The 22,876-nt window shown below is 41.2% G+C and overlaps 1 gene segment (V, D, J or C); it reads left to right on the forward strand.

The window, feature by feature from the left end:
* Positions 1–19,157: 19,157 nt before the first annotated feature.
* Positions 19,158–19,663, forward strand: LOC118576356. The segment is given in 2 exon segments: positions 19,158–19,206; positions 19,317–19,663. Coding segments are annotated over 2 exon segments (396 nt in total).
* The last annotated feature ends 3,213 nt before the right edge of the window (positions 19,664–22,876 follow it).

Here is a 22,876-nt window from a genome sequence, read left to right on the forward strand (position 1 = left end):
TTTGGTCTAAGAAAGAAGAGTTGTAAGTCACTTTTTATTAATAAAAATACAGCCATTTTAAATCAACAGAAGCTTAAATATAGCAGTCAATATCAATAGTGTATAGCCTTAGCAAATTACCAAAATATTAAGAACAAAAGAAAGAACAAATAAATTGCAAAACCTCAAGCCACAGCAAAGAAAACAAACAAACAAACAAACAAAAATCAAAGTAAACAAAATGCAGTTAAAAACCAAACCAAAAAATTAAGCTAAGAATCATTCTCTTGCTGCAGATTTAGCAGCACAAACCCACAATCTGTGGCTGGCCTTTTAAACATGGTAGGAAGGCAGCCACCTAGTATAAAAAGTCTTTTCAAAGCTTGTATAGCCAGGCCTCCTTGGGGCTTTGCAGGTCAAGCCCTCACCCAAACTAAGGATGAGACATGTTTAGAGAGCATTCTTTGTGATCCTGTGTGAAGCATTTGATAAACTATCAATGTCTTGGCCATTATTTGTTTCTTTTAGCTAACATACACTTGTATGCTTATGAGAGGCAAAGCTGTGGGCAGTATCTGAGTGCCCAGGAACATCAAAAATGACTCAGATGTCATCTATACATCCTTTCTAGGACCAGTCACTTCAGTCCATCCTGTGAAATTGAAGAATACACATTCATTTTACATATGGAGGAAAAAATGATCAAGACTAGGAATAAGGAACATCCACAGTCTCTGTAGTGTATTATCTTCAGCAATACTTGTGAACCACATGGAGTCAGCTTTAACAATGAACTAAATAATGAAATATGATGCTTTTGGGTGTGGCCTGTCTGGAATATCTTGACATCAACACAGTCACCCGTGACAGATTTTCCACCACATAGGAAGGGCTAAGAACTCAATCAGCTTGCCAAAGCTGTTGACATTAAACTGCCAGATAAAGTCTTGCTCACCAACATCTCTAAGCCCCATGTTGTTGTACCCTCACAGGTTGAATGTCTGGATTCTCAGTAATTATTGTCTCAGGATTTCTGTATCTCAAGCTCATTTGTGATGCTTTCGTTTCTTCAGGATTTTCGAGTCAACAGACCCATGGACCTGATGGGGGCTGGATCAACTGGAGGTCAGCTGGTATTTGCCTCACTGGTTAGTTCATAGCTATATGGGGGTGTCTTCTGAGAAGGAGAACTACCTTGATCTGAGGGTGGAGAATGTCAGGGGTCCAAGGTGTCTGTGGCTTCCTTGGTCTTCTCAATTCTCTCAAGATCAGCTATGTGAGGAGGAAAGGCCATCAGACACAAAAGCAGCCTGGCTGGGGCACAGACTAGAAAAAATCAAGACCTATTCACACTAGAAGCAAAGGTAACGAGCCTCAGTCCCCTCACCAAAGCTATATTTGCTGGAGATGGGATGTAAGGCTGCCTCACTTGCCGGTGGGACTTAGTGCTCCTGCTGCAGCAGCCCTGTCTACAGGAGGCTCTCACCCTGGGCTGTGGCCTATAGCAACTCAGATTGACATTTTCTGACCTAGAGGAGGAGGGCAGGTAGGGAACAGGCTTGTTGGGGACTTGCTATGTCAGCCATTGAGCCTGACCCAGCTCTAGTCAGCTAGACAATCCAGCATGATCCTTCAGCTGAAGTCATTCCTTGCATTTTCCAAAGCAGACGGGTCAGCGTGTACCTGGGCCTGGACTTTATTCTCAGCTTTTAAAATCTACTAGAAAATTAACTGAGAACTACACTGTGCTAGGCAAGAAAATACAGCCCACTTCTCCAGTTGCCTAGATACATTATTTTGGAGAAAAAATAACAGTGTGTCAATGTCTGAGTGACAGTTGAGGACAGAAATGCATAGCCTTGATTAGATACCAGGTGAATGTGAGCAACCTGGGAAACTGAATGTAGATCCTCTAGGGGAGCATATGAAATAAAATCATTGAAGGTTATAATTACTCCTACAGCACAGAAACCTATCTGAGTTCAACTCCTCAACCCTTAAAACTTCTTATAACCAGAAAAAATCTTTTCACAGGAAACTGATGCATACTGCAATGAGCCTGTAATCAGCAGGAGTGTGCTGCATACAGATCTGCACAAGGATAGGGACTTCTCTCGAAAGGTAATGCTATGGAAGTAAAATAAAGTCTCAGGAGCACACATTGTCCTCCACAACTAACCCTCCTCCTGCTAGGTATAGGAATACTATAGACGATTTGTGGGGAGACACAGGGGACAAGCTGCTGACAGGATACCAGAGAGCTCAGAAGGGAATAAGAGGTATACATTCCCTGGTAACACTAAGGATCAAATATAGTGTTTCCTGGGGAAGTTCTTGTTGAATGGGCTAGCACAATACCCTGAGGTGTTCATTCCCTGGCTATGGCTGAGAGCCATCCAGATGGGGAGAATCTTGAATAGGACAGAGATCTCAGGTACAGGTAACCTACACAGTTCTAACAGTTCCTCTCAGCTAACTCCTTCTCCTACCTCATTTCAGTGACACTGCAGTGATGTGGCAGCTTTTCTGCAAAGGCCCTGTGCTGGGTGACCAGCTCCTTCTGCTTCAGTGTGTCCTTTAGTCTTTCATCCAAGCTTTCTTGCTCCTGTTCACTAGAAGATTGTGTTCTCATGGTGGGTTGCTCACTCAGATGCACACATATAAACTCATTAACACACACGAGTACATATATGTATGCACACATACAAGCACATTGTAATGCAGTAACATATTCAGTTTATCAGTTAATGCTAATAAAAGGAGCAATCACCAGGGATACTATTGAGAAGAAGGTTAACTTATGTTGGATGAGAGAAGAACACAGTGTGCATGAGAGATAGGCAGCTCAGTCATTGGAGTGCTATACTGTAAACCCAATGCAGAGACAGGTGGATCTCTGGGGTACTGGTCCATTAGCCAACCCTGCTTAGGAAGTTCTCCAGGTTGTGCAGTATAGGAATGCTCCCCAGCACAGGACCATGAGATGGTGGTTGACCAGCCCACTAGTCTTGTACACGGCTTCCCAGTTACTGCCAAGGTGAATAACTTCCTCCAAAGGCTGCCTCACTTAGGACCCAAAGCAATGAGGTAAGGAAACCAGAAAATCTCCACAACCAGGACTCAAAAACAATAATTCTTCCCTGTAAGGTGGCTCTCTCAGGGATGTGTTTGAATAAGACAAGTCTGACTAAGTTATGGCCAAATGATTGCATGTATTACTTCATGCTGAACAATATTCCATGGAAAGACTCAACCACATAGTACTTTTTCACTTATCCGATGATGAACATCTAGAAAGTTTCTACTTGGAGACTGCTCTGAGGTATGCTGCTACAATTCTGATGTCCTCTAGCTTCTCTGTGGACACGTACTTCATGTTCTGGAATCACTGGGTCACCTGGGGACTTAAGTTTAACTTTCTGAAGAATTGTGTGTGGCTTCTCACCGTGCTACACCTTTTTACACTACCATCAATCTCTGAGGGTCCTCACTTCCCCCAACCCTCCATGAGGCTAATTTTAACTCAGAGTGAACAATTTTGAATAACATCAGTTACTGATTGCTATGGATAGAGCCCATGGTGAGTGCTCTTAACTATCATCAGCCTAAGTGGGGTGCACTGAGACAGCCCCATTCTCACACCGCAGCATGGATATGGGACTTCTGTTGGACTTGGATGCAGAAAGATGCACACTGCAAATCAGAATCTTTCAATGAAGAAAATCCAGTCCAAGCTCCAAGAACAAGGTTAACTGAGCCAAGGTTAGGCAAAGGTGGAAAGAAAATGGTAGTAGGCAATGTGGATGAGGACAAAACCGGGTACAGAGAAGACATTGTGAGCCACCTGATCATTGAGTGTTCAGTCACCATTCACCCGGAGAAGAGAAGGGACACAAACCCTCATCCAGCCTTTCCTACCTCTCAGACACCATGACATGCCACAGTGGCCTCCTCATCTTCCTGTACCACATTCTTTGGTTTGCTCCAAAGCCTTTTCTTGCAGATAAATATTTTTCCCTGTACAAATACCTGAAAACTATTGAGTTACAGTAGGTTTTGTGTCCCTTTGTTCTAGTGACCTAGGTGGACATGCAGAAAGATAGGCAGCAGCATACAATATTTGATGGACACAAATGAGCAAGCACAGTACTTTCTCAATACAGTTGGACACCATCATCATTAATGATGTTTCCTGAGTAAATGAACATACAAATATGTAGAAATACACACAACAAAATGAACACATCAGTGCACACAATCACATACTTTCACATATAAACACACATACAAACACTCATATAAGCACTTACCCTTCACATACAGGAAACATGAGCACAAACAACTACACTCAACCACACATGGGGATATATATACACACACAAAGGGATACTACTGTGCAAACAACTGGCAGTAGACACATAAACACACACACACACACACACACACACACACACGCACACACACACACACACACACACTCACTCACACACTGAGATAAACAGAAATGCACCACACAACACAGACACAGAAAGCAGACACACACACACACACACACACACACACACACACACACTCACTCACTCACACACAGAGATGAACAGAAATGCACCACACAACACAGACACAGAAAGCAGATACACACACACACACACACACACACACACACACACACACACACACATGCACACACACACATTTCTGAACACAGAATGGCCATCAGAAGACTGCTTCCTTTCAGAAGCTCTTCTGTTGCAGGGGGAGTTAGTGGGTCCTCCCTGCTCTCTACAAGGTTAACTTCTGCTACCCTGGCCTGCATTTACTTATGCTTCCATGAACTTTATCCATCGCGAGATTCACTATACCCACAGGTTCCACGTTAATCTATCATAACCTCTTCACTCAACCTACCTTGTTTTCCACAGAAGACCTTGACAGCTCAAGTGAAAAAAAGTGACCCATAGTCAACACCCAGGAGGTTTTCAACAATTACAGTGTGTATAATATGAATTCAGCCACATGTCAGTCAGAAAGAAGCTAGGGACATCACCTGCAGTGCTTTTCAGGAACGCAGCACTCTACACAACTATGAGAGGGTAATGTTCTAAGACACAGCCATACACATGATATGGTCAGCAACACAATGTCAGCTGGGAGATGCAATGTGGGATTCCGTGTTGTGGAGCCAATGAGACAAACCAGACATTTCCTGTGGTATTAGCTCTGTTCAGTGAAAAGAAAGAAATCTGCTTTTCATTTTAAAATAGCTGTATTATTTGATTTTTGTTATTTATTATAAAACATGGCTTGGGGATTTAGCTCAGTGGTAAAGCGCTTGCCTAGCAAGCACTAGGCTCTGGATTCGGTCCTCAGCTCAAAACAAAAACAAAAACAAACAAACAAACAAAAAAACAAAACCACATTAATTCCAAAACAATAAATAAGTGTAAAATAAAAAGAGAGCTACTACATCCTTCCTCTTTCTGGGCTATTGAAACTTATAACAATTAGAAGAGACAAAACAACAGAAGATCGACCTTGGAGAACACAGGAGATTGAAAGAGTGATGTCCAGCCAAACTGACCAAAGCAGAAAAGTTCAGATTCCCTGGGAGACCTGGGCTAAAGGGAATAAGGGAAAGAGTGACAGAAGACAAGACAAGATGTCATTATCTGGCCTGTGCACACACAACAATGTACACATCTACACACACACACACATGCATACATCACAAAAAATCACACATAAATCATAAGTGAGCAGAAGACAATGAAGAGGACATCATGCTGAATGAACAGTTGAATTTAGACTATGCACATCAGGTGTTTCAACAATACTACTATCCATCCCTTAGGGACTGAAAATTCCTGGGAGAGCACACAGCTTAGTCATACTATGTTGAGGTAATTGGAGAAAATATTATCTTGGAGCCTCAAATCTGTCACCCCAATCCTCAGCCTGTCAAAGCACTCCTACATCTATGGTCATCCAGTCTAATCTAGACTGGAAGCTCCAAGATGGTAGAACTGCCCAGGACACCAAGAACTGGCAGGAAGGGCAGTCTCTGACAAGATCCACTGGTTCTAATAGGTCACAGGCTGAACTGGAGACCTGTGTGCCACCCACAGCTGGCAAGTCAGAAAGAAAACTTAGGGGTCAGTGGAAGTCACTTGGTGCCTCAGACCTGTGAATGGCTGTGAATTAAAGCATGACAACCTCAGGCTTTGCCAGGGCACTATCCTTTCCTATTATCACTGGCATACAACCTAAAGGAATCCAGTGGGGGCAAAGTGCAGTGGTAGTATTGAAATATCATTACTTCCACTGTGTTTCCTTTCCCACTCAGAGTGAAAGCAGAGGGTCCCCCAGAATAAAGTCTAAAGCCTTGTCTATTCATGACTGTGTCAAACTAAACATCAAGAATCTATGATGTAGGTCAGTCTTTTAGGAACCTAGAGAAGTATGATAGGCCTATTTCTTCCCAGGGGCTGCCAGTTCCTGAGTCCTAGGCCTGGAAAGGTCAAAGCCATCATATCCAGAAAACTCCCTAGTCCCTTCCCTGAACTCACTGTGTCTTCCCCAGGACCATTTATTTCTCCGTGTTTTCCAGTGAGACCTAGGGCCAGCTTCCTTCTTTCTCACTCTGGTCTTTCCACACTGTCTATTCTCTCTCCCAAGTAGACACCTCAGTATTAACAACATGCCTACAGGTGAACCTTATAGGCACTGAACGAGTGTCCTAAGCTCACGTGGTGTTGCTACAACACTAGTGACATCACAGGGGATTCCAAGTGCTCTCCAGGATACAATAGAATGTCCAGCAAAGGGCCTGCTGATGTCATGGATCACAGCCTCTGCCTCCTCACTAATTAGTGCTCCCTGAACTGAACAGAAGCTGATATTTCCTTTCCAGAAGTTTCTCCTCTGTCACAGGGGAGGCCATTGAGTGCCTCCTCCTTCCAAAGCTAAACATTTCTCTCTGCTTCGTTAGAATCTTTTTACTGCTTCACCCATGGGGAGTTGAAAGCTCACTTTATAAGTACAGACCAAGAATGGTCCATCTTATTTTTTTAACAGCTGAGTAACACTTCATTGCACAAATGTATCCTATTTTTAATCTATTCTTTGATTGAGAGACATCTAGGTTGTTTTCAGTTTCTGAATATTACTAATAAAACTCCTATGATCATAGTTTAGCAAGTGTCCTTTTGGTAAGATGGAGAGTCCTTTGGGTATATGCCCAGGAGTGGTACAGTTGGATATTGAAGGTAGATGAATTCCAAATTTTCTGAGAAACTGCAACACTGATTTCCAAAGTGTCTGTACAAGTTTGCACTCCCACCAGCATTGGAGGAGTGTTCCCCTTGCTTCAGATCCTCAACAACATGAACTGTGTGACTCCTGTTTTTTATTTTAGCAATTCTGACAGGTGTAAGATAGAATCTCAAAGTCATTTTGTTTTGCATTTCCTTGATGGCTAAGGATTTTGAACATTTCTTTAATATTTTTTTCTGAGACATTTGGGGTTTCTCTGTTGAGAATTCTCTATTTAGATCTGTATTCCATTTTTAAAAATTGGATTATTAGGTTTGTTGATGTCTAGTTTCTTGAGTTCTTTATTCATTTTGGAAATTAGCCCTCTGTCATCTGTGGAGTTGTTGAAAATCTTTTTGCATTCTGATCATTTCCATTTTGTCCTATTGACAGTATCCTTTGCATTACGGAAGTTTTTCAGTTCCTGAAGTCTCACATATGCACTGCTGATCTTGGTTCCTTTGCTGTTGGTGTCAGTTCAGAAAGTTGTCTCCTGTGCCAATGGTTCAAAGCTATACCCCACTTTCTCTTCTATTAGGTTCAGTGTATCTGGTTTTATGTTGAGGTCTTTGATCCACTTGGACATGAATTTTGGGCAGGCTGATAGATATGGATCTGTTTACATTCTTCTACATGTTGACATTCAGGTAGACCAGCACCATTTGTTGATGATGCTTTCTTTTTTTCCATCATATATTTCTGACCTCTTTATCAAAAAATTAGATGTCCATAGGTGTGTGAATTTATGTCTGGGTCTTTGATTTTATTCAACTGATCACCTGTCTTTTTTAATGCCAATACCATTCTGTTTTTTATTACTATTGCTCTGTAATAGAGATTGAAATCAGGAATGGTGATACCTCCAGAAGTTCTTTTATTGTACAGGATTGTTTTAGCTAGCCTTGGTTTTTCATTTTTCCATATGAAGTTGAGTCTTGCTCCTTTAAGACCTGTAAAGAATTGTGTTGGAATTTTGATGGGGACTGCATTGAATCTGTAGATTGCTTTTGGTAAGCTGGCCATTTTTACTATGTTAATGCTACCAGTTTATGAGCATGGAAGAGCTTTTCCATCTTCTGATATCTTCCTCAATTTCTTTCTTCAAAGGCTTGAAGTCTTGTTATACAGGTCTTTCATTTGTTTGGTTAGAGTTACCTCAAGATATTTTATTTTATTTTTGGCTATTGTGTAGGGCATTGTTTCCCTGATTTATTTCTCTGCCCATCAGTCTTTTGTATATAAGAGGGCTAGTGATTATTTTGAGTTAATCTTGTAAGACCCCTGTGTTTTAGTCTTGTTCATTAGAGAGTAAATCAGTGTCTCCTCCACTTTTATATGTTCTTATTATTCACTTTCAGTAAAATTTTAGTCAATGCTTATAGATTTATTTTAAACTAAATTATATAAATCTAATAAATAGCACATGATAAGAAATAACAGGTTATTTAGAGGTTTAATCTCCATTATGTATCACTTTTGAAGTGATTCACCTTTACCTCCCACTCAATCTAGACTCTTATGTCTTCTGACCATCTTGCATTTTCTCCATCAGGAATTAAAGCCCTGAAGGGGGTTGCTTTTGTGAAGCAACCTTTGTTGATGGTGTTGGTCCACTAGGGGGCACTGCAGGCTTCCCAGAGTTGACATTCTGTAGTGCCTGAAGGGTTGAGCAGTTAAAGGGACCAGAGAACATGTGATGCTTTTAGTCACAGATGGCAAAGTTTGTTACTGGTCCTTAGCTTTGCCATCCTGTGGAACTATAAAACTAGCGGAGCCTGGAAATCCACTGTGAGGATGATTTCTTGAGGAGAGATAAGAAAATAGATGTTTTCTATTGAGCTTCAGAGGTCATGTTGACTAGTAAAATTCTAACTCTGTGACTTCAAGTTTTAACATTTTATGATGCAAATCTCCAGAGTTCATGGACCTAGAAATTATTTCAGTACTTAGGGTAGCAAAACTTTTCATTGTCTCCTCTCAGACTAGCAGGAACATGAATACTTAGTCGAAAGGAGGAGAATAATAAGGCACAAAAGCAGAAGAAGAAAATACAGAGAGTACTATTGAACTTGACCAGCAATATGTGAGTCTGCAGGGTGCAGGACAGAGGTGCAAAATAAATCAGGTTGAATGCTGTCTTCTGATTGTTTTAATAAATGAAAGGTTCATTGAAAACATTTCTTAGCAGATGGTGATGTGCTGATTTCAAGAACGTGTATTTATTTCTCAGCATACATTGCACTCTTTCAAAGAGTTTTCTTTTATAAGAATTTTCATACAACCAATTTCTCAAATTCTGCCAAATTATTGAATTTAAGGAATAGCTTACTCTATCCTTCTATGCTTTATGTTGTAAGGAGACCTAGGCTCTTTCCTGATATATCATCCTCTCCTCCCATTTCCTCTCAAATATATCTTACTTTAACTGTTACAACAAACAAATAAACAAACAAATGAATAAACTCTTTTTAGTTTTCAAGCTGTAGGTGACATAGCTTCCTGTCCCCTACAGGGTTTTCATCCACAGCTAGGGAGGAGTTATTGTGAGGCCTCACTACGCTGCTGTGGGTGGGGATTTCCATCAAGATGAAAGAGCTCAGGTTTTATTGGTGAATGAGGGAGAGCCTGCTCATGGTTGGAACTAAGCTAGACACTGTCTGGAGCTTGGTGAAGGCACCTCAGCAGTTTGACAGGAGCCATGGAGAGGAGCCTGGGAGCTGTGCTGGGGCTGCTGTGGGTACAGGTTTGCTGTGAGTTGTGGCTCTCCCAGATGGGTTAGGGATGCTCCAGAGCTGCCAGAGGTAGGGGCAGAACACAGCTGACCCAAAGCTCCTCATGGCTGCCTCCCGAGATATCGGACAGGGTGGAAACTAAGGAAGGATTGCTTGTTATTTGGTTTGTTTTCCTTTCTCTGAGCAGGGGTCAGAGGGTTGCAGGTGGAACAGAGTCCTCCAGCCCTGAGTCTTCTGGAGGGAGCCAGTTCTGCTCTGAGATGCAATTTTTCTACTACCATCGTGAGGGTGCAGTGGTTCCGACAGAATCCCAGGGGCAGCCTCCTCAGTCTGTTCTTCATGGCTCCAGAAACAAAGGAGAATGGGAGGTTAAAGTCAACATTCAACTCTAAGGAGCGCTACAGCACCCTGCACATCAAGGATGCCCAGCTTGAGGACTCAGGCACCTACCTCTGTGCTGCTGATGCACAGTGCTCCCAGCAAGCCTGCAGCCTGGCCCCAAACTGCAGCTGGGTGTGCAGCTACCACCCTGCCACAGGGAGTCTCAGCAGGAGGCTTTGCACAGCTGTGGGGTTTCCAATTTATGCTGCATCTCTGTTCTCTGCTAACACTAGACAGTTCAGGATTGCTGTTTCACATCATTGTGCCTTTTCCTTATAGATAGTCATTTTCGGAACAAATTCTCATGAAGAGTTTTGGAACAACTAACAACGATGACAAGGTTCACAGTACTGTCAACTAGCTCCATTGCACAGTGTTTACTGCTTTTACATTACTATCTACAAAGGCCTTAAATAGTCATGCTGTTCAGGGGACAGAAAAGAAATGAACGAGTGTTTCAGTCCATTGCAGATCTTTCCATTATCAGAAGAATGAGACTTTTATTCGTTTTTTTGAGAATTTCATACAATAGACTTTGATCACATTCAGTTCTCCACCAGTTCCCACTGGTTCCACCCCTTTTCCTTACTTTTCAGCTTTTCTTCCTTTGTTTCTGGAAAAAACAAAACTTTCAAGTATGGTTTATCATGTCCATACTCTGGTTTGTGTGGCTTTCCCACGAGTATGGTTGACCTACTAGGGACATATGTAGTGGGTAGCCATTCCAGCTTTGATCTGAAGTTCCAACACCCATTGAGGTTTCGGTAACTATCACACCTACAAGGCAGGGCCAAGAGAGGATCCTGAAGACCCAAGATCTGGATGCGCTGGCTCTCTTGGTTCCTGGTTCCTGGAGCCTGGATGCTGGAGGTAGACCTAGAGGAGTTCTCCACAGAACACTGCCAGACTGCGCCATACCTTTCCCAGACCCTACAACTTACCTATGCCTTCACTTGTAAGTTACTCCACAAAGTTACTCCCTTTGAACTATGTGGAGTGGCTTTAATAATTTCACCAATAGACATATCCTTAAAGAAGACATATTCACACTTTCCTAGTAGCTATCAAAAGCCAGTATCTCCTTAGTTAGGTATGGGACTTTGTACTCATACCCCATGCTGGAATTTTGTGTAGGTTGAGCTTGTGTAGTGTTTTGCATGCTATTTCAACTGCTTTGAGTTCATATAAATTAGTTTTCCACATAATTGAAGATTCAATGATAAAATGCATCAATAAGGATTCTCCATTACATCAAATTATATTTGTTTGAATGAAAATTGACCTCACAGGCTCCTATATTTGCATGCTTTGTTCTCAGTTGATGAACTATTTGGAAAGCATTACGAGGTGTGGTCTTGTAGGAGAAAGTGTTGAAGGAGGTGTGTCCCTTGAAGTGGGCTTTGAGTTTAAAATGCTCACACCAGGCCCAGTGTCTCTTTTTCTGTCTGTGGCCTACTGATCAGGATGGAAAAAGTGTCAATTATATCTTCAGGATCGTGCCAGCCTGTGGCCATACTACCAGCTATGATGAAAATGGACTTACCCTCTGAAACATTAAGCAAGCCCCAAATTCATTTTTTATAAGTTGCCTTTGACATGGAGTCTCTTTATACCAATAAACAGTAACTAAGACACAAATAATGAAGTCCTTTTCACTTTATCAGTTCTCCTCAACTTACAAGAAAGTATTAAATCATTAATATATAAGTCTATGTTTATAATAAAAAAAGACTTACACAAAATTAATTTGTATGAGTAGTTAAATCATTTCTGAAACATTGCCCCACTACAATCATCAAACCTAGATTTAATAAAGCCTGTGTCTTCAACTGTTCATTAGATGTGTCTACTGCTATTGCCACAAGAGCTCAAGTTTAAGCTTTGCCATTTCCAAATTCAGAAACTATCACATGTTCATTTGGAGTTTTGCATTTCTGAGGAGCACCTGACATCATCCAATTCTATAACTTGAAAAGGAAGTTGCTAAAAGAGTAACACTGTAAACACTAGTGAGTGAAATTGTACAGTGTGAGGCCAGGATAGTCACAGGATATCATATATTATTGCACCAAAACCCAAGATACACTAACAGAGCAATGTCAGTATTTTTATTACAATTTTTATCATTTTGAACCTATTATACAGTATGTTTTGATTCCATTCTTTCCATCCCTCAAGTCCTCCCAGATCCTCCCCATCTCCCTACTTGCGCAACTCAATGTTCTCTCAAATAGTCCACATAAACCAAAAAATCAAGACAAAACAACCCTCCTCCAAAGACAAAACCCACTAAAGCATAACAACAAGAAAAGCATATACACAAAATGTTTCCATTGGACGTTGAATCAGGAGAATCATAAGTTAGAGGCCAGCCTAGATTTCACAGCCAGATTTATCTTCATTTAGTGAGATGGAGTGTGTCAGCTCCTCCAAAAGTAAGTGAAATCCAAGAGGTAATGCAGAAATGGTTGGGCTGTACTCCAACTTGATGCTATCTCAATGTATTCTAACCTTGAACCAGCCTTTCTGCAATGCTCTGTGTGGGGTTTGTGTTGTACATGTATCAGTTGTGACTAGGCGCCCAACTGTAGCAGGCTTTCTTGGACCTCTAGCTCCCAAATCATGATAAGGAGACTTATTATTAATTATGAATGCTAAGCCTTAACTTAGGCTTGTTTCTGGCTAGCTTTTTAAAAAAAAAAAAAAAACTTAAATTAACCCATTTCTACTAATCTGTGTGCTGTCCTGAGGCTTGTTTACCTCATCTATGTAGTGTCCATCCTGCTTTCCTGCTTCCTCTGTGTCGGTCTGGCTGTCTGTCCCTGGCTGACTCTTCCTCTTTTACTCTCTCAATCTTTCCCCAGAGCCGAGATTCCTCCTCCTACTTATTCTCTCTGCCTGCTAGAGCTGCCTAACCCTCTACTCCCTAGCTATTGGCTGTTCAGCTTTTTATTAGACCAATCAGGTGCCTCAGGCATGCAAGGTAAAACAAAGGTAACAAACACAACTTTGTGTAGTTAAACAAATGCAGTATAAACAAATGTAACACACCCTTACATATTCTGCAGTACAAACAAATGCAATACATCTTTAAAAAGTTTAACAAATATTCTATTCCACAATGCCCCTTGGACAGTTGTTCTCTGCATTTTTGACTTGTTGTGTTTTCTTTTCTGGTTTCCTACTGCTGCAAAAGGAACTTTCTTTGATGAGGTACACTTATTTGTGTATAGCAGGCTTTTTCTTTCAGGTCACCAGCCAGCTCCCAAATCAGGACAAGCAGATTTGATTAACCTGTTTCTCTTTACTACATTTTTCCTCAGAAGTTTTTACTCCCCCCGTCTTCTTTCTGTACATATTACATTCCTGTTTCTCCATGGCTGGCTGGCTGGCAGCAGCCTGGTTTCTGACTCCAAGTGTGTCCCTGTATTTCTTCCTCTTTCTCTTCATTCTTTTTTACTCACAAATCTAGATTTCTCCTATTTTTTCTCTCTGTCTGCCAGCCATGCTTATCTCACTCCTGTCATGGATAGCCATCCCAGCATTGGCCTGGAAGTTCCAACCCCCATTAAGGCTTCGGTAATGGTCACGCCCACAAGGAAGGGCAGAGGAGGAAGCAGAAGACCAAGGATTGGGAGGAGGTCTCTCTCTCTTGGTTCCGGGACCCTGGATGCTGGAGGTAGAATGAGCAGAGTTCTCCAGAGAACACCGCCAGACTGCGCTATACCTTTGCCAGACCCTGCAACCTACCCCTTCATTTGTAAGTTACCCCACAAAATAAACGTCCCTTTTAACTATGTGGAGTGGCCTTAATAATTTAACCAATACTCTCCTGCCTAGCTACTGACCATTTAGGTTTTTTTTAAAGGCGAATCAAGAATCTTAGGCAAGCAAGGTGAAAGAGCAACACATCTTCCCATAATTAAACAAATGCAGTGCAAACAAATGTATCAGATATTTACATCATTAACTAAGACAGCAGAAACAAATGTAACACACCTTCACATAGTTAAATTAATATTCTGTAGCATAAACAAATAAAACACATCTTTACATAGCTAAAATAATATTCCACAACATCTGTGGGCATAAGGAAAAGTATTTATAATGCTGTTAGGGATTACACTGGTTTAAGAAAATGGCAGTGGGAAGTTGTCTTTTAGAGTTCCTGACCTCTTCAGCCATGGGCTGTTGGTGAAGTTGATATTACCAGGTATGAATTCCCTCCCATTGAGTTAGCTATGAGTCCAATTCAGTGGTTTCTGGTTACCTCCAAGACAGAAGTGACACTATTGAAGATTTGGATGCTGGTCGTTGTGTCTCTTAGGTATTACAGCTGGATAGGACTATTGACTGTCTTTTTCCTTGGATGGTTTCAGAATATCTCTGGATACTATGAGAGTCCTCAGGAAAGAGACTCCTAGGTCAGTTGTAGCCTATTCTTCTAAGTCCTATGTACAAAGTATATAATGTTTTGGGAATAGGGACTTATCCTCAAGTTTGTGAGTCAACTAAAGACAATAGCAATAGTCTATGTTGTTTAGGGAGTCCTATCTTGGGTTGTCCTGACTAACACTTGAAATGAGGTTTCTCATGCCAGGTGTTATGCTAAACAGTCTATGGCTCTAGGGGAGCATTATCACCCCAAGTGGAATAACATCATTTTGATTATTTATTTATATACATACATGCATATGTATTACATGTAATTTGGGGTAAAAAGAAAAATAATATGGTTGCCTATGACTTTTTTGAACACTCTGAATGTTATTTATCCCTCCTCTCTCCCTCTCCCCCTAAACTGATCTCTGTCCTCACTCCCCATTTAAAGCCCCCTTCACTTTTCCCTTTTCCCATATCATACAAGAAGTGTCCTGCTATTGCCTTTTCTTTCTACCACACCCTCTCAGTCCGTGTTTACTGTCCTGGGGTTCATATAGGTAATTCCCATTGCAGAACATTTCTATAGAACTGGGGTTGTCTTGCCTTTCATAATACTTGCTTGTTTGTGATATAGGGTGGGCATATAGACCTCTTTCACTGTGTCTGATATTGTATCCTGCTTCTGCTGAGTAGAATATGGTTTCTGTTTTTTTAAAAATATTTCTTTATTTATTCATTCATTCATTCATTCATTCATTCGTTCATTTACTTATTTATGTACGTATACAGCATGTATGAATGCAGGCCAGAAGAGGGCACCAGATCTCATTACAGATGGTTGTGAGCCACCATGTGGTTACTGGGAATTGAACTCAGGACCTCTGGAAGAGCAGCCAGTGCTCTTAAACTCTGAGCCATCTCTCCAGCCCTGGTTTCTGTTTTTGATGATGTTCAGATCAGATTGGTTTCAGATGAGATTTGAAGAGTTGGTAGGTCAGTCCTTCAAATAGAGATACCCATTATTGATGGCTGGGATGAGAGTGATTCTAAGTCAGTGGTTATCAAGAAAGTTTGTGACTGTACCTCAGGTCTATGTCTGTGTGCTGGTGCAAAAGGTGTTCAAGTCCAGCTTTGTCTGGGAATGTCATGATGACAGGCAAAGGTTTTTTGTCAACTTAGCACTCTAGGTTGGTATGAAGGCTGCAGGACCCAAAGCAGGCTTTCTGGGAATGTGGGGAAGATGTGAGTGGATGGGGATCTGAGACACTCAACTGGCTGGTCTGGTGCACAGGCGGTGTAACCATAGGTGGGCCTGGGAGTGTGAAGATTGAGTGGGATATTGCGGATCTGGATCACTCACCTGGTTAGACTGATTCACAGGCCATGTAACACAGCTAGGTCCGACAATGTGGTCCTCACATGGGTGAGCAGGGAGTTAGTGCACTCACCTGCGTGAGCAGATGTACAGTCTGTATGAGCACAGCTGGGTTGGAAGAGTAAGGATGGCATAAGTGGGCTGAGTTCAGAATCTTTCCTAAAGAGAAAAACGAACTAGATTTCTGCAATGAGAAATCTAACCACAGGGTGGCAGTGCACCTCAGCTCATGTACAGAAAGGTGGTCTTAGTGAATTTTAAATGAACAGGCTTTTTCTTATTGGCTGGGCAGATAACTCAGCATGTATGATTGTTATAATAGCAAAGGGCTCTGCTGGGAAATGACCAAACACCAACAACTGATCTCATAGGAAGCACAATGAAGAGAACTGTTCATACTTTATTCATTTTCTTCTGGCTGCAGATGAATTGTGAGTTGAGGAGTGTGAGATGACTGGGTATGTTAGTGGGAGGCCTGTGGATGTTCAGAAGAATGGTTCATTTGTGTTTTCTCTATTTACTACAGGAAAATGACAGGGAAGAAAAATGAATTCACAACCTTTCTCCTTTCTCTCCATTTTCTGCATAGGGAAGAGCAGAGGCGAGCAGGTGGAACAGCATCCTTCCACCCTGAGTGTCCAGGAGGGAGACAGTGCTGTCATCAATTGCACTTACACAAACAGTGCCTCAGTCTACTTCCCTTGGTATAAGCAAGAGCCTGGGAAGCATCCTCAGCTCCTCATTGACATCCGTTCAAATGCAGAAAGAAAGCAGAACCAAAGACTCACCCTTCTATTGGATAAGAAAGCCAAACACCTTTCCCTGTACATCACAGCCACTCAGCCTGCAGATTCAGCCATCTACTTCTGTGCAGCATATACACACTGCTCCCCAGGCACCTGCAGCCTGTCTTCAAACCTGCCACCAGGGCTGGAGTGCCACCCTTTTTGCTATGTCAGGCATTCTAGGACATTTGACACATTGTTTCAGAGTAGAAACTAACATACAGATATTAAAATACATACAATGAGACCCAAGATGACCTAGGGAGTTTAGATTATATTGTCAACATTATGCTTAATGTTTTTATTTTCAGTTCACATTTATTGTGTATGTTAAGGGTGTATTGTGCACTGTGATATCTTGATTTAAATAAACAGTGGAAAAATGAACTGTTTGATGAGTAGGTTCAGAGAGCAACATCTGAAGTAAAGGGTAAGCTTTCATCCCCTTTCTGTGTGAGGTGATTCTTACATGTCCATGTGTATGGCATTCCAAAAGCTCTGTCTAACAGATTCTTACAGGAGTCAGTGATACTCTGTTTCAAATCATGCTGTGTGCTGTGTCCCTAGTGTTCCAAAGGACTAACCTGACAAGCAAGGCATGCCCACTGGTGCAATAGTGACCTGATGATTTGTAGGGGTAACCAACTACCTTCTCATGGGACTGAGGCCTGCTTTGTAGGAGGAGAAACATTTGCAGAGTGTCAGTCTGTACAAAAGTCTAAGGCTGTGAAATTGTAAAAGTAAAAAAATAAAGAAGAAAAAAATATTGCTTTAAGAAATGATTCTACATCTTATATAGGAAAAGAGTGTGAACAACACATTCTGAAACAACTTCAGAAGTTGTAAGTGAGGATAATCCAGATGGGCTCAACATTCATTACCTTGAGCAGTAAGAGACAAAGGCTCTGAGCCAAAGGCTGGCATTTACAGGTTACATTTATAATTTAAAAACAACAAGAATTAGGAAACCGATGTGGACTAAGGTGAGGGACAATAGCTTTGTGAGACAATAAATTCTGTCAATGATGAAACATTACCAAGACCAAGTTGAAGGAAAGAAGGAGCTCCACAGAAACATGGCAGCTATGAACTCCAGATTCGTGAGTAGAAGCTTTGACGGTTAAAGGAAGGAGGTTTCTGAAGACACTTATGTGAGCTGGAGGCTTGCAATGCCCTTGTCAGGTCCGCAAGGAAGAGTCACAAATGTCTCTCCAAACCCAAATGATAGTCAACTTTGTGTTTCCTAAAGCATGCACCGCTGGTCACAATGACATTTACAGAAAAGAGTCAAGAAAATGGTCATAGGCGACATTTGATGTAGAGCATGGCACAGCATGTGCATCCTGCATGCCAGTCCCAACTGCTTCCTTTGTTGTGGTTGTCCGGTATGTTAATCTTCAAACATTGTTTCAAGACACCAATGACCTTCTAAGTAAATGGGCAACATAGACCCATTATTTCAAATTTCTAGAAGGTGAAAAGAGCAGATTTTAATGATTACACATTCCCCAGGCCAGTTTGTAATCACTTCATTTCACAATACCTGTAAGAAAATTTAAAGATTTATTTATGATATTTTATGCTTATAGGTGTTTTGCCTGCATTTGTGTTTAGGTACCATGTGTGTGCCTGGTGCCCATGGCGGTCAGAAGAGAGAGTCAGTTTCCCCAGAACTGGAGGTACAGATGGTTGAGAACCACTATGTATGTTGTGAGAATCAAACTTGAGGTTTCTGCAAGAGCAACAAGTGCTTCCAAGTGCCGACTCATCACTTTAGGCTCACATAATATCTTAATACAAATTCAAATCAGTGAATATGAACTGGTAAAATCTACTTCTTGCTTTCAATTTATTCCAAGGTAAAAACCAAAACAGAGAACCCATCAGTTGCTCTACTTTAAAACTTTCATGTCAGGTTGAATCCTAAAAACGACAACATTGAATATACTAATGACCATTGCTTATATCCCTTATGTTTACAAGGGACACTTAAAATTTGACATGTGCCTTATGAATGATTTCAAAATGAGAGCACATTTCTGACTTCCAGGAGGTGTGCAAGAAATCCCAGTTCAGTCTCTGTCCACCAGGGGGAGGAGTTTCTTGACACAGTATCTTTGTGAATTATAAGCTTCCTAGGTTCATCATTTGGTGTCATTTCATCATTTCTTCATGTGAAGTGTCAAGCACATTACTTGGGTGACACTAAAGATGAATATTTCCCCAGGTATAGTGACTGTGTTGCTGCTGTGCATGCTTGGTAAGTGACGTGACTTAAAATTTTCACTCTTTCTCCTGTGATGTAAAAAATATTTAATCATCAAAGAGCTTTGTCCTTAATGTAACACAAGTATCCTCTTCTTCCTCCAGGGAGGACCCAGGGAGACTCAGTAACCCAGAAGCAAGGTCAAATGACTCTCTCAGAAGACGCCTTCCTATTTATAAACTGCACTTATTCAGCCACAGGGTACCCGACTCTTTTCTGGTATGTCCAATATCCCGGGGAAGGTCTGCAGCTCCTCTTCAGAGCCTCGAAGGCCAACGAGAAGGGAAGCAGCAGAGGTTTTGAAGCCACATACAATAAAGGATCCACCTCCTTCCACTTGCAGAAAGCCTCGGTCCAAGAGTCAGACTTGGCTGTGTACTACTGTGTTCTGGGTGACACAGTGGCAGAAACCACAGGGGGAGCTGAGCATAAACTCAGCACAGGGGCCTGAAGCTGAGCTCCTGCCTCTGGGATCTCTTTGGTTCCTCTGTGCTGTGTGCCTCTCCATTTCTTTAGTTGGCTCAAAATTCATACGAATAGACACATCAGAAGAGTGAGAATCCACACTCAGCTCTTGACTGGGATTAAACCAAAATCTGATGCAAAAGTGCCTCAGGCAGAGCATGAGATCCCCCAGTAAAGCGTGTGACTAAGGACGTTGTCTGCTTGTCGTAGGAGATGAAGTCTGTCCTCCACATTTTCTCCCACACGTAAAACTAGCTGTATTTTATATTTGCAGGGGAGAGAACGTGCTGGGAGAGGGGGCTTCTGCATAATGTTTTCTGAAAATATGGAGGGAGGGGTGACAAGACAGCCCAGTGTCCCCAGGCCTAGGATTCATGTAGAGAAGGAAGAGAAAGAAGGAAGTGGCAGAAGCTGGGAGAGGAAGGGAGCGTCCACTGCACAGAACAAGTTCTCCTTTCTGTTAATAAGATCAGGCTGATGCCCAAACACAAGGGTTTGAGAATCATGGATGGGTCTTTTGTGAACTCTGAGAGGTTACAGGGCATCTGGCACTCTAAACAGTCTTAGAAGCAGTTTCAGTGCTTGGGGGAGGGCAAGAATGCAACTTAATATCCCATCACATAAAATACACACACCATAAACCAGATGTCATCTACACTCTCCCCTATTGTTTAAATGGCTTTATGTTTTTTCTAGATTACAACGCAATGTACATGCTGTGATACACAATGTTGCACAGGATTTGTACAGGCCTGAACAGTCTACATCATTTTTTTGTAGGGAAAGATCCCAGCTCTCCACTGCAGCAATGCTGATCTCTTTTTGACTTGCTGAACTTCCCAGATGTGGTCCTAGGTTTTTCTGAATAGGAAATACTCTCTGTCCAAAGCTTGGTAAACAAGACCCTTGACCATCTTTAAGTCTCAGCTCAGGTGTCACATCTGTGAAGAAACCCACACAGGAAAAACTTGTAAATACATTACACTATGATGCTCTAGGAACTTTCCATCCACACTTACATTTAACCTTCCTGTGCTCAGGGATATCTGTCTAATAATTACATCTACTAGAGTTCCAGAATTCCCTCACATAACTGAACTATCCTTAGCAGAAATAAACAGAAGGACTGAGTCAAACCTTAATGTAAGTATCCCAATGGACAAACCTCATAAAGTAAAAGCAGGTATAATTAAAAGAGGTGAGAACATATTATATAGTTCTAAAGTCAGAAAATTATGAACACATTTTAAATTGTACTTCAAACCAAGGCAATCTAGAAAGATCCAAGGTAATTAAAATAAGACCTTGGAAGATATTTTATAGGAGGTTTGATATTTTCTTTTATATTGTATCTACTTATTTATTTTCTTGAAAAATTAAATATAATCACACCACTTTTCCCTTTCTATTCCTTCCTCAAACCCCTGTCATAGATGTCCTGTTGCTCCCTTAGACTCATGGTCTCTTTTCTTCTGTAATTATTACACAACAGACAAACACAGACACAGACAGACAGACACACATATGCACTCACACACACGAGGATTCTGCAGGACACATCTGACTAAATACATTAATACAATCTGATCAATCTTCTTAGAGTTATGTATAGGTATATTTTTCAGGGCTGGTCATTTGGTCTTGATAATGAATTAGGGGGTTCATTCCTGTGGAGGACTATTTCCCACTCTCAGCACTTCTTACCTGCATGTAGTTTGTTCTCAGTGGGTAGGGTCTCATGAGATTTCCCATTTCCATGTTAGCAAGTCTGTTGGTGCTGGACTTCCTCAGGTCTTGTTTAGATACAGTGAACAAGAGAGGTGCTCAGCCCCAACTGATACATTTACAACTTAACTTCTTCACTGAAGGCTCAGGGAGCAGCAAGGAAGAGAGAGTGGAAAGATTGAAGGGGCCAGAGGACCAGGAGAGTTGCTACGAAATTGTGTCTCTTTAAATGACAGGAAATGTCACTTAAGAGATTTCATTTTAAAAACATATGGTTAAGGTTACTGCAGTGGTCAATGGACTGGTAAAACTGCCCTCCCTCCACTCTCTCTGCTGTGACTGTAGTGATCTTCCCACACTTACTAGTCATCTGGGTGTGCAGCACTAATATCACAGGAGTACTTACTATTGAAGTACATCCAGACTTGTTTATGTGTGTCAACAGAAGTAGTAATTCATGTCCATAGATGAATATATTTCCTAACCTTCGTGAAGAGGTCAAGCAGACCAATTTTGGGGATGCTAACTCTTTCAATAGTAATTCAAAGTTCCTGGTGTGTCTTTCTGCTTACACCACAAGACCTTTTCCACCAGGGCCCCAGCCCATTGGGTTGGACTCACTATAAGAGAGTCAGACTCCACACAAGTCTATCATCTTTACCCCAGGGACCTTGTCTGCAAGGTCTCAGTCCCCATGGTCTCACTCAGCAAGACTGACCCAGCTCCAGTGTGGCTCTGCCCCTTCTCAACGCCCCCAATCCATAACCTTGCAGCTTCAGCACAGGATTCAGGATCAGTGGGCTAAAGTCTCATGTCAAAGACACAACCAACAGCCTAACTCTAGATGGAAGGTCCCAAAGGAAAAAGAGAATAATAATAAAATCCAAAACATGTCCCTTCTCCAAAAACCTAACATGTTCTATTGATCCCCAACAAGAGCAAGTTAGAAGAAACTGGAGAACTTGAATCACAAATAACTATGAAGATGATAAAAGAATTTGTAAATTTCAAAAACTCCCTAAAAAACTAGAGTAGACAGAAATAAAATCCTGATTGATCCAAGAAAAGACAAATAAATGGCTTAAAGAAATAATGTGGATTATTCAGGATATGAAAACTTAAATCAATAAAGAACTGGAACTGCTGAACCACCAGGTTTGTTTGATAATGGCTCATGTAGTTGTATTTTATAAATATATCCTAAAATTTTATACACACAGATACTTTATAATTTTTATATTGTACATGTGTTATATATTTATAATACCTACATGAGTTAAGGTACACACATCTTAAGGGAATACATACTATTTTAAGACATATATTAATAAGATAATATCTAACTTAATATGATAATAATTAAGTATTAATAAAAGAATAAGTTATGTATTTCTTTATATTTAAACACATCTATATATTAAAGGAAGTTAAGCCACTTGGGTTGACAGTGTTCCTCACAAGATCATAGAATAAC

Source organism: Onychomys torridus, unplaced genomic scaffold (genome assembly GCF_903995425.1).
Source record: "Onychomys torridus unplaced genomic scaffold, mOncTor1.1, whole genome shotgun sequence".
Taxonomy (NCBI): Eukaryota; Metazoa; Chordata; class Mammalia; order Rodentia; family Cricetidae; genus Onychomys; species Onychomys torridus.